Consider the following 15483-nt stretch of genomic DNA (forward strand, 5'->3'; position numbering starts at 1 on the left):
TCCCATTATAATCTCATGTTACAGTTTACAGAGGAATGTCCTTGTTAATGAACATGCACCACATACCTTTTACTTGATATTATGTTTTATGTCAATATATTTTTCTTAATGTGTTTTTTTTATTATATGTCTATGTGTCTGTCTGCTAAATTTGGAGCTCTGCCGAAGATATTCGGCCATGGAAAGTCTTCCTATGGGCATTTTTTGCAGGCACAAACTATGCAGTTCTTAATTTATTTGTTACGGTATGCGTAGGTGGGTTGCTTTTTAGGAAACTTCGCGGGTAATAGAATTTTTGAAAGTCTAGTCAAAACAGATGTGACGTCACGCCATGATCATCCGCATTTACAAGTCTTTCAAAAACTGTATTATCCACTAAACCGCGGCGTTTCCAAACAAGCAATCCACCTACACGTTATAGTGGTATCGTACGGCAATGAATAAATTGAAAACAACATATAATTGTGCCTGCAAAAAGTGGCCCATAGGAAGTTGTTTCATCGATATAACCAAACGGAGTATCTTCGGCAGAGCTCCAAATGATACACGCGTTAAAGGGGTGAGTAGAACATGATGTTGTAATGTGAAATTGAGGGCCCTATGTAAAAAAAAAATAATGTTTTTTTTCTCCCTTCAAGTCAGTTATTTTAGATAAATAACCAAAAACTGATTGAAGAGGCTAAAACATCAAAAAGCAGGCGTTTGTCCTTGTCATTACTGGGCTCAGCAGTCAATAACATTATTAAAGCAATTGAAATACAAGATGAGTATTTATTTTTCATCACCCTATATGTATTTGAAAGAGGACTGTTTCTCAGAAAGGCACTCTGCTAACCCAAATTTGCTTTGATTGGTAGGCATGTTCATAAGCTCTAATATTTACATAAAAGAAGCTTAGTGTTAAAAATGTAGTGCCCACACTGAAGAAAACATGACTCATAATGTCTGAAAGTGAATATGCAATAGAATGGATGCAGGAACCTTATAATATCTGAGCCTTTCTGAGAACTCAAGGTTCCTGTTGAGATGGCAGCAGCTGTGTCTGTCTGCATGGAGTCCTTTTCACCTATTAGTGCCAGTGCCAGTATGCCCTGCCACTCAAACCTCCTGCTCAGGGAACAGATGATCACAACGAGGCCCAGATGGGCAGAACGGAGGAAGGCAGCTACTGCAGGAGGGTTAGGAGTGGTGGGGGGAGGTGTAACTCAAGCAGAAACAAGGTTCCATAAAACCATAGATAAGACAAATACAAGTACAGTATAAACACAAATACAAGATCAACCCACATAGAATCATCTATTCCAGTACTTCAACATTTCAGAGAAATACCATGTATCACTCTGTTTAGTGTCAGAAAGTGTTATTCTTAACATTATGCAAATATTGTGGGTTTTTTTCTACACTTCTACACATTAATGTATATATAACATCCCCCAATAGTGCATTAGATGTGGGGACACCACTGTTTCCAAATATTTCCACTAATCACTATTTTGGAAGGTTAAAGGGATGTATAGGATTGTGGCCACAGGCATTGCAAGCACGTACATGTCGCTCATTGCAACTATGGTGCCCATTCCGAAATGTAATCAAGAAAGCATCTGACAATACCTTTATCTTGTGGATTTAAAAGGATGGACAGAGGAAGCATTTTTCACATCATGTGGAAATATATCCCAAGTTGACCACTATTTGTTTTGACAGTCCTTTATTAACAATACAACTGAAACATAGTCAGCAGATAGCTGGGTACTATTAAACCAGCAGGAATGATTTGAAAGGAATGTGCCTTGTGTTTATTACTTGAATGAATGGGGTTGACCGGTTGGGGATTCACCCCATATACAAGGTGACTTGTATGTAAATATCTGCATGCCCATAACAATAATAGCAATAATTTATCTGCCAAATTGTAATAGCTGGCATGCGCTGCTACCAGAAGCAGCGTCATATTTCTCAGAGAGCCGGCTGCTTTCGGTATGTGTGGGTGTGCACAACTTCTGTGTGTGAGAGAGAGAGAGAGAGAGTCCTGCTGGTGTGATTGGTTGCCATGGAGAAGGGAATGAGACGGTGGAAGAAAGCTGTCCACTCGAGGTGGCACATTTCGATAGCATTTCACACACGCTCCAGCCCTGCGATTCGCCCTGCCAACTCTGTGCACTTGATAAGAAAGGAAAGTCTGTGTGTGTTTGTGTTTTATTTTTTATTTTTCCTCTCTTCTTTCTTTTCTTTTTGGGCCGGGGGTTGTTGGAGCAGAACTGGGGCTAAAGCTGTGCATAGTGAAAGCTGATCGGATTGGATCGGATTCGGGGCTATAATAGTCCACCCTCCTGGTGATGAAGGCGTGGATCAGTTTTTCAAGATCAGGTTCTGACTTAAGACCTATAAGTTAATGTTCTTAAGATGATAAAAATGCAGACTTAATTTAAAAAGGGTTTTCATGTGACTTAAAATTCATTTAGCTTTCGATGAGGACACCAAGATTTTTAACAATGTCCTTTGGTTTAAGCCCTTTGATTTCAAGGACATCTTGAGTCTTTCCTCCTTTTTTCCCCAAATACAATTACTTCCATTTTGTCCGTGTTCAGTTGAAGAAACTTTTCAGACATCCAGAGGTTGATGTGGTCAATGCAATCGTAAAGAGAGTTAAGGGGGGGGATAATCATTGGATGATATGGATAAATACAGTTGAGTGTGGTTGGCATAGCAGTGGCAATTCCAGCTATTAAAGTCAAGTTATTAATTTAAGTTATTCCTCGTGATTTGTGGAGATAGCAGCATATAGCGATGTGGTCCTGAAATGGAACTCTGGGTGACTCCACAGTCCAGAGACATCGGAGATGAGGTAGGATTCCCAATGGCCACAGTAAAGCTTCTTTGTTGCCAATTGATGACAGCACTGGTTAAGCCAACCCAATATTCGAGTCGATGAAGTAGTAGGTCGTGGTCCACAGTGTCAAATGCTGCACTTACGTCTAAAAGACTGATACTGTATTTTGCCAGAATCAGAGTTAAGGCGTATGTCATTCATAACTTTGATAAGTGCTGTTTCAGTGCTCCATCTCCATTGTTTTACCAATAAATGGCAGATTGGATGGACCTATAGTTGTTAAGCATAGAAACATCCATTTGGTGTATACATGGCCCATAGCCATTGTGTCAGTTGTATCCAAACAAACGGCAAGCTTCCACATCTCAAGTAATATGCATAATTTCCCCACCCCTCCCCGCTTTAGAACAAGCACCCTTGCTGTCTTTCAGATTAGACCGATTGTGTAAAGCTGCATGCAATTTCCCAGGTTAAGGCTGTAGAGGATGCTAGTTCTCTCATGGGGAAATTCTAGTGTAAATTGGCTTCTTGCCAGGTCATCTGAGAAACTATCATTACTTCTCTACTTACCTCGGAGGTAGTTTGACAGTGTGACAGAGAGCAAAGTGGAATGCAAGTCCGCAAAACTATTCTAAAGGCTTCATAGGGGGGGAAATACTTGCACACTGCTTTTAAAACTATAGTTTCTACATTTTTTGTTTAAAAAGACAGTTCCTATCTTGTGATTTTAGGCAGACATCTTGTAATCCTTTTACAATCTTTTTATCTTTTATTTCGTTAAATAAGGATTCAACAAGAGGTTTGTACATGTGTCAAGGGTGTCTTTGTTATTTATGATATACGTGTAAAATGGGTAGTGTCATTCACCCCCTTTTCCCACATACTTGCTTTTCCCATACACATCTTCTCGACCTAAAATTAAGATCTTTGAGACCAGCAGTGGTAGTTAGTGGACTTGCTGCAAGCAATTCTCTCAAACTTGTGGCTGCATGTGCACAGGTGTGTGTGCGTGTGTGCTTGCGTGCATGCGTGCGTGTGTGTTATGTACCAGTAATGTCTCCTGCTACCCACTCCTCACCTAGTGGTGACCTGGGAGCACAACCAACTAATCGGGACAACTAGTGCAGGTGTTAATGGATTCCCATATCCCAGCAGTTATTTAAACTATGAAATGTGAGAAGGGGAGGGATTGCCTTTTCACAAAGATATAATGCATCAATATTATATTTTCAATATACACTGCAGGAATGTGTAATTAGTGAATTGTAGTAGTATCGTTTTATTTTTCTTGTGCATTAATGCTGGTCATCTCATTTGCATGTCCTTGTTGTGGCAGGGTGATGGACCAGAGTGGCCAGCAGCTGGCTGCCGTCTCTGCCAGCCACCAGAGGGAGCTAGAGGGGCTGCGCGCCCACCACGCCCTCGAACACTCCACGTCCAAGGTGGCCGAGCTGGCCAATCAGCTCAGGTCTCAGGAGGTAAGCCTCACTCATCTGGCCAACCAAGTCAAGGGGAAGCCTGTTATGATATGTCAAAATAGTCATCAGGTCATGCTATCCAAAGTTTAGCTGTTAGCAACAATTTCTTGTGGCTTGAGAGATGCTTTGTTCCTCAAATGTCTGGTGTATGCAATAAGACACCTAGGAGTTGTGTCTGTATAGGTTGAGGATATGGTGGCACGTTTGGAGATGATTGGTGGGTAATGCATTGGCTGTGTGTGTGTGTTTGCGTTAGATTGTGGTGCGTCATTTGCGTGATCAGGTGAAGGATCTGCAGTTGACTAAGGAGGCCTTGAACGTATCCAAACTCAGAGAGGACACCCTGCAGACTCAGGTAAGTTACCAAGCACTCTCACAATGTTTGATGGTATTTGACGAAGTGACAACATTTGACACTGAGGGGTACCCCGTCACATCGTATATTGATGTAGTCACCTAGACCCAGGGCTCTCTCTAATCGGAAAATGTCATAGCTGGATTACGAGTGTCTACTTAGCCTGTGTTTGGAGAGAATCTGATGAAGACTGATGAAGTTGACATGTAATTCAGCCATGAAATAGAAAACTAAACAAAAAGGATTTTAATTGTGCGGACTCCTCAATCTGAAAATTACAGTCAGCCTTTGTCCTCCTGCACCTTTTACTGGGATGCGCACAATCTTCACCTTCAAGTTTCTCTAATCAAGAACCATCTGCGGAGCCATGTTGCCGTGTTAGATGTTGAAGCCAGATCAGAGTCAAACAGTGATGTCAAGATGAGACCTCTTTGATTTCCGTCTGGAGAGTCAAAATCCCACTCAAGATTTCCAGGGGGTGATATCTGAGCGTTCTGATTATTTCAGGCACAACCTTATTTCACTCTTTCTGCCCTGCCATTTTCAGGCAGTCGAGCTCTAGCTGGTATGAACAGTAACATCATTGTGAAATGCAGTCCTGCTGCCTGCTCAGACTGTACCAATCCCTACACAGCATTCACGTGCTTGGTGTGTGGCTTGGGATAAAAGCCTCCAGTGTGGAATTAGTATAGTAATTGTTATTGGCACTCTTAGAGGCACTAGTCATTGGTAGCTATGGCACCATACTGGAGTGCATGGTGTGCTCCTTCTATCCTCAGCTGTATGACTTTATGTGGCACTTCTCTATTCGTTCAGTAAAAGTGAGAAAAGAAGGGGGGGGGGGGTGCAACACAGTACATCACACTGCAATGCACTGTACGCACACAAAAATCTATTTTTGCCTACCCCTGTTTCAGGCTAGCAGAGCCCATTCACACCCTCATGCAGTGATGCTGTGGGCCTGCAGTGAAAGCACTTATCCAGGACAAAGTTCTATTTTTCTATGCTGTTAGGGAGTGAGTGTCTCGTTGTCAATGACAGTTTGGCAGTGTCAGGATAACAGGCCAGCACACATATTAGCACCATCATGATGACATGGCCCTAGCCTTTAGATTTGACCTGCTATTTACTTGTCAGTGGATGGCAGAAGAATTGCCTTTATGCTGCCCTTTAAACTATCTCCCCCTCCCCCTCCCTCTGCTTCTCTCCCTACTGATATATCCAGTATATTAGGGTCAAAGACGAGACATGATTTTTTTTTTGTTCCGCACTCATTTAACTATCAAAAAAGTAAAAACCGGTAAATTTTTAATGTTTTGAAGCATAGTCTGGTTTCTCATTTCAGTAACATTTAAAGAAAAATAATTGTCAATTTTTGTGTGAAATAATCTCAAAGTGCAAAAATGTCATTCAGTGTAATGGTCCGAACTTAAAAATCACCAATACATCCTTGAATAATTATGCAAAATGACGAACAAAATTCTTTTTTCACCCTCTGGGCATAATTCTGGAAGTGTTTTTGCTATTGTATTAAAAGCACGTTTCACTACTGTTTTGTTTTGATATTCAAATCATCTGGGGACTTTTGTCCGGATTTTCAATTCCTTAGATGTCATTCAGTGTAATACGATCAACATGGTGCTTTTAAATCATAATAAAAAGTGATAGTCACATAACAATATGTGACATCATCAAAAGGACCCCTGGGGACCCCTTAAGAGATTATGCAAAAGGAGATTCTTGATCTTCAATAGTTGAAAATTCCCTATTTTTATCTTGTGGTAACAGCGTCCACAAAAACAGATGTCATTCAGTGAAATGTCAAAAAATACTTTTATACTCAGATATTCATCCAAACAAGCATATTTTGTAAATAGTCATAGTAAACATTGTGGGTCAAAGTCATTGTTTTATGTAGGTGGCCAACTGTGTGCTTGTGAAAAGGTAAAAATAAGGTGAAAAGTATTTGGTCGTCCTTCAGTGTAAGAGATGTCATTAAGTGACATACAGTGTAAGGGTCATTTCATTCAGTGTAATCGGTTCATAATTGTATAAGTTATTAAGAATCAAAACTGCAATATAAGCAGCAATATTATTATAATGGTAACGCTTTACTTTACGGTACAGTTACCCTATGTAATTACTGTGTACTTTCTGGGTAACAACAGGGTATCAGAGAGAAGTTACATGGTATCTAATGGGTAAAAAGGGGGCAATTACAAAGTAAATACCATTAATTGGGTAACAACCGGGTAACAAAGAGAAGTTCGATGATTAGATGGTTAGAAAATATGCAGTAGTTTCATAGTAATTGTTGAGTTATGCGTATTACATAGTATTTACCCCCTTTTTACCCGTTAGATACCATGTAACTTCTGTCTGTTACCCTGTTGTTACGCAGAAAGTACACAGTAAATACTGTACCGTAAAGTAAAGCGTTACCGTTATAACATACAATAATATGATGATACTACTTGAAATTATGACTTTTATTGTTATTACCATTATAACATTGTTATTACCATGTAGCAACCATATTGCTGGTTCGATTCTGGGATTTTGGAAGTTGTACATGAATTATCGGAACATCCTAAGTTGAAATACCCGAAATCTGCAGGTTAACAGCCAACATTTTCCTTTTTTTTTATTGTTTTAGGCCTAAGTAGTAGCCTACCTCTAAGCTTGTGATCTTGGAAGTTCTTCAAAACATGTCTAAATGCCCCAGTATTTAGTAAAATACCAATTATTTGACAACCTTTATCTCTGTTGTCACTCATTCAGGACGTTGAGCACTGTATGGTAACAATATGATTGTAATGAATAGTTGCTGTTTATATAGGCTTTTTTTACCAAAGCGTCATTCAGAGTAATAATTGTGGTCATTCAGTGTAATGCACATTTTAATGTGAAAATAGTCAAATTCTTACGAAACTTATTTGTTTAGCGGAACACATGTGGGGGCATACAACAAATGAATAATTGTGTATTTTAAACTGATTTTCTCTTCGGTGGAAAAACTTCTTAAAGCCAAATGGGTAAAATGCACTTGGCGAAAGACTACCAACACTGTAAAAAATATTTCCAAATGCCTCTTACTAGAAAATTTTAGGTTTGATGAAGACCTTAAATATAGCCCTTTACTATGTTATGTAGCTTATTTCAGTTTTTTAACGTCATCCGTATGTTTTTTGCATTACCAACTGTATTATAACGTAATACACTGAATGACATTTTATGGGTAAAATTGGGGTAAAATGCATGTTGCTTACTATTTACTGAACAGAAAATAATAAACTTAATCACTCTACACTCCAATGTACCCCAAAAAGTTGAAAAACGTTGTCAGGGAACAGTTTTATTTTTTTGAGTCCTGAAAACCCTGTTTCGTCTTTGACTCATTAGCAACAACATGATGACATGGCACTAGCCTTAAGACTTGACCTGCTATTTATTGGTCAGCTGATGTTTTAAAAAAAACTTGCGTTATACTACCTACTATCTCTTTCCCTCTGTTCCTATGAAGCTTTTGTTTTTTTTCTCTGTCACTGACCTATGAATTAAGTTTGCCTCACTTATCGGTGTATCCAAGGTAGATTGAGGTTTAATTTGTATTCGAGACATGTGCCATCATTGAAAATGTAAAGCTAGCCCTGCCGTGGCCAACCGGTAGGGCACTCGTCTACCATGCGACTGACCCGGGTTCGAATCCCAGCCCGGGTCCTTTGCCGAACCCTCCCCTTCTCTCTCCCCATTTGCTTCCTGTCCACCTCTCACACTGTCCTGTTGAATAAAGTCGAAAAAGACCAAAATAAAATCTTTAAAAAAAAAAAAAGAAAATGTAAAGCTATGTTGTGGAGTTTCATATAATAATATATGAAGCCACCTAGGAATAAATGGCTTGTGCACTATGTTTGTGAGAGGGGCAGCTTTTCAGAGGACATTGGGAAGATTGAGATGTGTTTGTTGTCAAGGTGGAGGTGACCTGGCTCTTGCCAGACCATCGTGTAGTATTTCGAGCGGAGAGATGTAGTAGTAGAAATACTAGACTCACTCCCCAACATTGATTCTGTAATTCCAACTGTATTTTCAAATCTGTGAGTACTTTAAGTAGCACCTCATTAAAAATGTCAGACAAGTGATTTCTCATATCACGTGCAAGGTTATTTTTGTGTAAAAACCGCGCCTTCACAGACCTAGCAGCAGATTTACATGCAAGGGATTTGTTCCTGCCTCGAAACGCTCATCCCCGCTTTGAGTGGGCGTGTTCTAGGGATGCAAACAATTAATCGATTAATCAACTTCAATCGACCAATGCGTTAATTGATTAAAAAACATTAATCGCAATTAGTCGACAATTCAACTGACAAGAGACCCAGGTGAAATGGGTATGTGAAGAGAGGGAATATTTAAATCACCTTTGGATTAAAAAATTGAAAAAGAACTAATTTAAATGTGGTATTTTATCTCAATATTTAATTACAATTTTTAGATTCAGTAGTTTTTTTTCGAGAAACATTGAGATTTTGGGGGGAAAACTCTGCTTATCACTTAATCGTAAGTCGATCAATAAGGCTATCAACTAATGATTAATGAATTAATCTATAATTTGCATCCCTAGCGTGTTCTGAACATTGGAGACATTACATTTACGACGGCAACCAATTCTTAATGCAAACACTTATTTTGCTAGCAGTATTGAAGTATAATGTTAACCAAACTATCTGCTCAACATTTTGAAGTACATTCATGTTTAAATGCTTACGTTACCACTTGCCATTCACCACGTCATTTCAAGCGATGTCATTGGTCACCTCTTCGCCAACACGCTGCTCATTACATAGTTTTCAACCAAGTTCAACTTTTTCACCCCGCTCGCCTGCCCGCCTGCCCGCCTGCCCACCTGCCCGCCTGGCTTCCCTACATCACCACCTACTGCCTCGCTACCACTTCCCAACGGAAAAGAATGAATTGCCCCGCCTCCACTGCTTCACCTGCATGCTTGTACTGTAAAACCGGCGTAAGCGTATGGCATATTTCCAGACGATTGTTCACGGAGTGATAGTAAGGCAGAACTCATTCATCTGGCAAGTGTCAGGTTATGGAGGAGGGGAGGAACCCTTAACAAATCTTAACTGCATTAGCCACCTCATGACATGAAAGCTGGCATATGTGCAGTGTGAAACATGCTAAGTGCATGGATGTCAGACTAAGACGATTCATCTCTGATGAACAAAGAGCACAGCGCAGCTTGACAACGTAAGAACGAAGTCTAAAGCTGGGCTCAATTCTCCTGTCGCCCTGATGGTTTCTGACATAGTCAGTTAGTCAGTCTCTTTGTTGTGTGAGAATGAGTGAATGTAATGTGACAAGCGGCTGGAAGGAATGTGGGTTTGAGTGACATGGGGTTTCTATCGTGTCCTTGTGTGGAGTGTGTTTCTAAAGGTCTCAGTATCACAGACTGCCCATATGTGCTGATCTTGCGTGCAGATTCCTGTGTTGGTGTGTCCTTGCTGTTTGTGTCCACGCGTGTGCATGAACATTTCTGTGTCTGCTGAATGTTTGATCTGTTATTACTAGTGTTGCACCGATACCATTTTTTGGCCCCGATACTGATACCCGATACCTGGCCGTGCAGTATCGGCTGATACTGATACCATACCGATACCACACAAATGTGTATATATATACGTATAGTATATACAGGTATATGAACAGCTGCATATACTACTTGGATGTAAAATCATTGCTATCATGGCTTGCCTAACAGGAAACAGGAAAAAGACTAATACTGTACAAAGTGAATCCAGTAGAACTTTTTCTACTTCACAGATACCTCTGATATAAAATAACTAAGTTCAAGGCTGCGTTCAAGTGTCATACAAGTATCTGTAAATGGTATCGGTGCCCTATTTGTTGGTACTCGCCGATACGATACCACCATTTTAGTGCAGTAATTGGGCCTCGGCCGATACTGGTATCGGTATCAGTGCAACACTAGTTACAGTATTACCTCCCTTTGTGATGTGTGTGTGTGTGTCTGTGTCTATGTCTGTGTGTGTGTGTGTGCGTGTGTTTCTGTGTGTGTGTGTGTAGCTGACGAGGCTTCTGGAGGAGCTGAAGCAGGCCAAGGATGCTCACACTCCCGAGCTGCGCCACTTCACCAGCCTGGAGCGTAAGATCCTCAACATGGAGCGCCGCTACGCAGAGAGGGAGAAGGAACTGCAGCAGGTGCGCACGCACACACACACACACACACACACACACACACACACACACACACACACACACACACACACACACACACACACACACACACTCTCTCACACAGACTTGCACACACGTGCACACACACATTTGTATTTGCATCGTTGGACCTTCAAGGACCTTCCATTGACTCCTATTATAACAAAACAGTGAATGTGAAAGCTAAAATCGTGCCCTGACCAAAACAATCCCTAACCCTAATCTGTCAGTAAGCAAATGTTTCTTTTTGTTTTTTCACCCTCAACAAAACAACTGGGGGAAAAAAAACATGTTGGCTGTGAGGACCGATCAAAATGTCTTCACAACCTCAAATGTCCTCACAGCAAAGGTCAAATGTTAAGTTGTAGTCCTCACTGCGCACACACGTGCACACACGCACACATACACATGCATGCACACACACAAGCAATTTACCTGTTCTCTGACTTTGAAGTCAAGAGAAAGAGAATAGAATGGAATGAATGCACTGTGCTTCTGTGAGCGTCTGGTGTATGAACGAGGGGACCCCTAGGGAACCTCTTTCGTGACACTAAAAATGTGAAACTCAAATTAACAAAGATCTACTGTAGACATTTTATATATAGTTCAGACTATATCCATGTTGCTTTGAGTTTGTTATTGTTCAGTAGGCCAGAATTTCCCTGCAGATTAGGGTTGGAACGATATACTCAACTCACGACTTGTAGTTCATTTGCTTTTTTTCCCCACATTTGCCAACATTATAAAATAAAATTCTGAACAGAAACCATGATATTTTCTGGGTAGGATTTTTTTATTTATTAAAAAAAAATATGATTTGAAGCTTGGAAGCACTATCACATCATATCATGGAGTTGTTTTTTTGGACTGAAGGGTAACTTTAAAAAAGGAGAACTTATCACGATACTGCCTCCTTGTATCACGATACAGTATCCTGATACTGTGTATCATGATTTCTCAGTTCGATACAGTATCATTGCAGGCCTCCGGCAGATGTAAAGGTGGGAGCCAGAGCTTCCTGTTGTAGGCTTTCATTAATCATCCGTGAAGCCGTCCACATCTCTGCCATTACAGGAAACAATTTTGTCCCAAAGAGACAGCTGACTTAGCCGAACCTTGGCAGTACTTTTTTTCCCTTGGATATATTCACCTCCTCCAAGCCCCGGCACTCTCTTGTTTTTCAATGTGCAGTACCCTACCACACTTAAATAGAGGTGATGAAACAAATAAATATGCTATATATTTATATACACGGACTTTCTGGTGAATCACAGCAGGCAAAGTGACTGGGTTATTCAAGGTTAGACAGCTCTGAGGAGAGGGGAACCATGAGGTTTGAATTGGTCAATTATGACCAGCCTTAGGAGCAAGACCACAGCGAACGACACTGGCATTTATGCACTCGCGCGCACACAAACTTACAGAGAAACGGTGTGATGCCTGGCGAGTAAATCAAGCTCAAGAGGGATCCAGAAGTGTTGTGTCTTTAGTAGACACCTAGAAAAGGATGCTACTGCTGGAGGAAACTGCCTCCCAAAGAGGAGGGAAAGGACTGGAGAAGGGGGGCAGGAGGGTTATATACTTGAAAGACTCCTCATTTTATGAGATTAAGGTTTCAGTATTTTTGTTTGTTTTTTTAGCTTCTGCATGCTGAGTTGAATTCATTTTGTATCCCCGCCCATGTGTGACCAATCAGGAATGAAATGGAAAATTAATGAAATTGTCCTCTCGCTTCAGATAAAGCATCTCGTTTCATATTCTGTGCCAAGCAGTGTCTTGTTATTTGTGTGTGTGTGTGTGTTTGTGTGTCAGACAGACTGCCTGACTGCCTGACTGCACTGCGGGGACCCACAGCTCTGGCTCCCTAGAGAGCGCCTCCTGGTTCGATACGTAGCACGTCACGATTGAGGCTAATGCTCCTCGCCCCTTCCCGCCACATTAGCTTTGATTCACACAGCCTCGGCTCGTTATCTGCCTATGATGGCCGCCTAATTAATTTTCCGGCGAGTAAACCACGGAACCAAGGCTTTATCGTGCACGCCCTCACAAACGCTGAATGCAGAGGAAGAGCTACTTCATCACCGTCAACAGTCATTATGGGCTCTCTACAACGCAGTTAATGAAAATTCAGGTTGAGCTTTAAGCCCCTGGAAAATTAGAGCTCACCCACTGGATTTGAGAGGTGTGCGCGTGAAAGAGGCCTGTGTGTGTCATTACAGTTTGATTGATTTGACCAGTACTGTACGGCATGTGCATGTTGGTCCATATGTGAATGCTTGTGGGTGTGTTTTCTGCTGATGATGGAGGTGTGCGTGCCTGTGTGTGTGCACACTGCAGGTCATGGAGGACACGTGCAACGTTGAAGCGTTCCTTATTTGACCAATGTGTGTCTGTTTCTCTTTCCATGTCTGTCTGTCTTTCCTCCCATGTGCGTTTTGTTCAGGTGATGGAGGAGACTCGTGTAGCGGCGCGGGCCGAGCAGGAGGGGGAGCTGGAGCGCTGGAGGCGCCTGGCCCAGAGCCGCGGCCGAGAGGTGGACGCCTTCCGCCTGGAGCTGGACGCCATCTTGGACACGCTCAGGGAGCTGCAGAGGCAGGGGGTGGTCATCCCCCCTCCCCAGCAGGACACCAGGATACCCTGGGGACGATAACCACACCCTGGGGACGATGACCACACCCTGGGGACGATGACCACACCCTGGGGACGATGACCACACCCTGGGGACGATGACCACACCCTGGGGAACATCACCACACCCTGGGGACGATGACCACACCCTGGGGAACATCATCACACCCTGGGGAACATCACCACACCCTGGGGACGATGATCACCACACCCTGGGGACCATGACCACACCCTGGGGACCATGATCACCACACCCTGGGGACGATGACCACACCCTGCGGACCATGACCACACCCTGGGGAAGATGACCCCCAGTCATCATCAGGACATGACCATACCCTGGGGACGTTACCCCTAGTCATCGTCATCATCGTTGTGTGCAGTGAACACTTGTGTGCTGTGGAGTGCTGTGTCACAATGACAACGGGAGTTGGAGTTTCCCAATTGGGCTTTTCACTTTCATCATCGTCATCATCATCATTATCCTTCCCCAGAAGGATATCAGGATTCCCTGTGGACGATGACCATTGTCATCATCATCATCATCATCATCATCATCATCATCATCTAGACATGGTCCTACCACAGCCTACCTTGGGGTAGGGATGCACCGATACACATTTTTTCACTTCCGATCCGATCCCAATATCTAAATTTGGATATCTGCCGATACCGATACTACTCCGATCCAATACCAAAATCACATATATGCATGTGTTTCAACTTGAGGTAGGCCCAAGCAGATCATTTGGTCAGAAAAGGGAATCAGAAGAACAGGAAACCAATCAATAAGCAAAAAGTAACAAGTAAAAAAGTAACAATCCCATCCTGAAAACTAATATGCAAGTGTTATGATTTCAAATTAACATTGCACCTGACTCTATATATGTATCAGGAAAATTCCGATCCGATCCGATCTTTGAAATATGTTGATATCTGAACCCGATACCGATACACCGATACCGATATCCCATCCCTACCTTGGGGTGGACAATCTTCATCATCATTATCATCATCACCACCACACCAGGACAAATGGAATACCCTGGGGACGATGACCACCATCATCATCATGATCATAATGGCCATCATTGATTACTGTGATCATCATTAGCCAATACAGCAAAACACCAGAATTGGGAATTGGGTCCTCATTACACTTCATATATTGGGGTTGTGGGGGCTTAAAGATAACTTTGTCTCGGACCCGGCCGTAGCTGTCAGCGGCCCTGCCACAGGCGAAGTGGCGGCAACATGTGACTGACCGCGTTCGTATCCATTGAGGGAACGGCATCAATTAATTGGCAGGACTTCAACATCAACTGGCCAACTACCTTTGTGGAGGCAAACGGTCCTCTCTGGAGCACATGGCAGCCAGGCCATGCTGTTGCTTGGCAACGGGGCTGTAAAAGGTGACAGGTGTTTTGGTCACCTCAGTGCCCTGGTGTCCACAGTGCACCTCTCCAGGTGAGACCCTGCTCTGACCCTGCCACAGACACGTCTAGGTAACTCTGGACTCGCAGAGGCTGAGTTGGCACCTAGACGAATGTGGCAGCCAAGCTGACTGCTGAATCTGTGTGAAGAAATCAAAATGTGTGAAGCATTTAGTTGTTGGTGTGTGTCTGTGTGTGTGTGTCTGTGTGTGTGTGTCTGTGTGTGTGTGTGTGTGTGTGTGTGTGTGTGTGTGTGTGTGTGTGTGTGTGTGTGTGTGTGTGTGTGTGTGTGTGTGTGTGTGTGTGTGTGTGTGTGTGTGACTGTGTGTGTGTGACTGTGTGTGTGTGTGTGTGTGTGTGTGTGTGTGTGAGAGAGAGAGTTTTGTTGTCTGTATGCGTGTACCTGTACTTGTGATACTGGGGTGAGCAGACAGTGGAGATGATCTCTGCAAGTCACCTCAATACTGTACATGTACAGTTGTTTTTATATGGACACACCATTTTATCTACAGTATA

General features: G+C 42.4%; 1 protein-coding gene across 2 annotated transcripts in view; it reads left to right on the forward strand.

Annotated features, from left to right (window-relative positions):
• The window catches only part of cep162 (centrosomal protein 162), a 113732-nt gene extending 100168 nt beyond the window's left edge, over positions 1-13564 (forward strand). For both annotated transcript variants that reach the window (XM_063199016.1, XM_063199017.1), the window contains exons 28-31: positions 4167-4308; positions 4565-4663; positions 10757-10891; positions 13350-13564. In XM_063199016.1, the coding sequence (XP_063055086.1) occupies positions 4167-4308; positions 4565-4663; positions 10757-10891; positions 13350-13556 (583 nt within the window). In that variant the 3' untranslated portion in view covers positions 13557-13564. The remainder of the gene's footprint in view (positions 1-4166; positions 4309-4564; positions 4664-10756; positions 10892-13349) is intronic.
• The last annotated feature ends 1919 nt before the right edge of the window (positions 13565-15483 follow it).

This window comes from Engraulis encrasicolus, chromosome 5 (assembly GCF_034702125.1).
Source record: "Engraulis encrasicolus isolate BLACKSEA-1 chromosome 5, IST_EnEncr_1.0, whole genome shotgun sequence".
Lineage (NCBI taxonomy): Eukaryota > Metazoa > Chordata > Actinopteri > Clupeiformes > Engraulidae > Engraulis > Engraulis encrasicolus.